This window comes from Penaeus monodon, chromosome 15, assembly GCF_015228065.2.
Source record: "Penaeus monodon isolate SGIC_2016 chromosome 15, NSTDA_Pmon_1, whole genome shotgun sequence".
In the NCBI taxonomy this organism is placed as follows: Eukaryota; Metazoa; Arthropoda; class Malacostraca; order Decapoda; family Penaeidae; genus Penaeus; species Penaeus monodon.
The window spans coordinates 1267261-1268657 of NC_051400.1; the positions used below are offsets into that span (position 1 = coordinate 1267261).

The window sequence follows — 1397 nt, forward strand, 5'->3', positions numbered from 1 at the left end:
TGACCACCATCAACTGAACACTTGTCCAGACTCAATATGCAGAACTATTATAATTCACTGGACAATGCACAAGGCCTAGGGGGGTGGGATATTCGTACCTAGATCATTTTATACCCGTGGCTATAAACTGGCCTAGCCTAACTTATGCCGGGTATAAAAACAGCCCAGCCTAAAATAACCCCGGTATATTCTAGGCGTGGGGTATAGTATGGGCTGTTACGCCGGGGAGAGAGGGTGTGTAACCAGGTCTAGGTTAAGTTGTCATTAACCGTGGTTTTATGACTCTTGCTTTTCTGGAGTTTTTAGTCTGTTGACTTAATATTCTAATGCCTTCTGCCTTTGAACGTTATCCAGAAACTAAGGACTAGGACTCTGTGTTAAAGGAGTGCGAGTATTTGTGAAACGCTGTAACGTTACACGAACGAGTGAACAGCCAGCAAATTGAAATTAATAGCACCAGACAAGCTTACAATAACTGGACACATTAATTCTATGTGAAAATTGGACATTGTAATAATGATGAAAACAATATGGATGAAGAGTAACCCTCTACAAATTACGATGACCCCGATTACGCAAATCAAGTACCGCTATTCATAATTACAACTTTGAACGTCGTCATTGCGATACATCTCGGAATGTGCTGCCGTTCCAGCATCCTTTTCCCTCCCTCCTCTCACCTGTTTCCATCTCCGCGACGTGTCAGGGTAGGGAGAGCGAGGGTGATGGTCGTATTACTCGACTCCATGACAGTAGGCGCTGCAGACAATGTGGGTGGCGAAGGGGTGGTGGCTACCTGACTGAGGGTCCTTGCGCCACAGTACTTGGAATTACAGCACCAGGTCTCCACCATGTACAGCTTGCCCTCCGTTAGTCCCGTGAACTGACAGCAGACAAAGAGAGAAATACTTTCGTCACTCACGCAAACTTAGTTTTCGAGATGTAAAACTTAATCGCGTGTACTACTAAATATTCATAACAATTGTGTTCTTAACCGTTAGTTCTCGTGAATTGAGAACAGATAGAGAGAGAGATTTCTTCACTCACCCAGACAGAATCACATATACTCTAAAATAATCATCAAAGAATGTGGTCTCAAAAAGGATAATATATTACAATATATCCCCAAGAAACAGGAAGCACCAACAGACCTGCCTACCTTCGGACAGATTGTAGAGTTCCGGTTGATGGGAGGTGGACAGGCGTCAGCAGAAAGCTCTCTATTGAAATCTTTAGTGCACTTGTGATCGGTACCTTGCACAGACAGCGAACAGTTGAGCAAGACACCGCCGGCCTGGGTTGGTATTTCAACAGCGAGCGTCAGGTCCCGTGGATTCCTTGACTCGGTAACAGCGTGGGACGGTCCGGGTTCTGATGCATTATGTAAAGCATGATAT

General features: G+C 44.8%; 1 protein-coding gene across 1 annotated transcript in view; it reads right to left on the reverse strand.

Annotated features, from left to right (window-relative positions):
• LOC119582085 overlaps positions 1–1397 on the reverse strand; it is a 36499-nt gene that overhangs the window by 6346 nt on the left and 28756 nt on the right. Inside the window, exons 18-19 of the mRNA XM_037930332.1 lie at positions 1160–1371; positions 681–883 (exon numbers count right to left, since the gene is read on the reverse strand). Coding sequence (XP_037786260.1) covers positions 681–883; positions 1160–1371 — 415 coding nt within the window. The remainder of the gene's footprint in view (positions 1–680; positions 884–1159; positions 1372–1397) is intronic.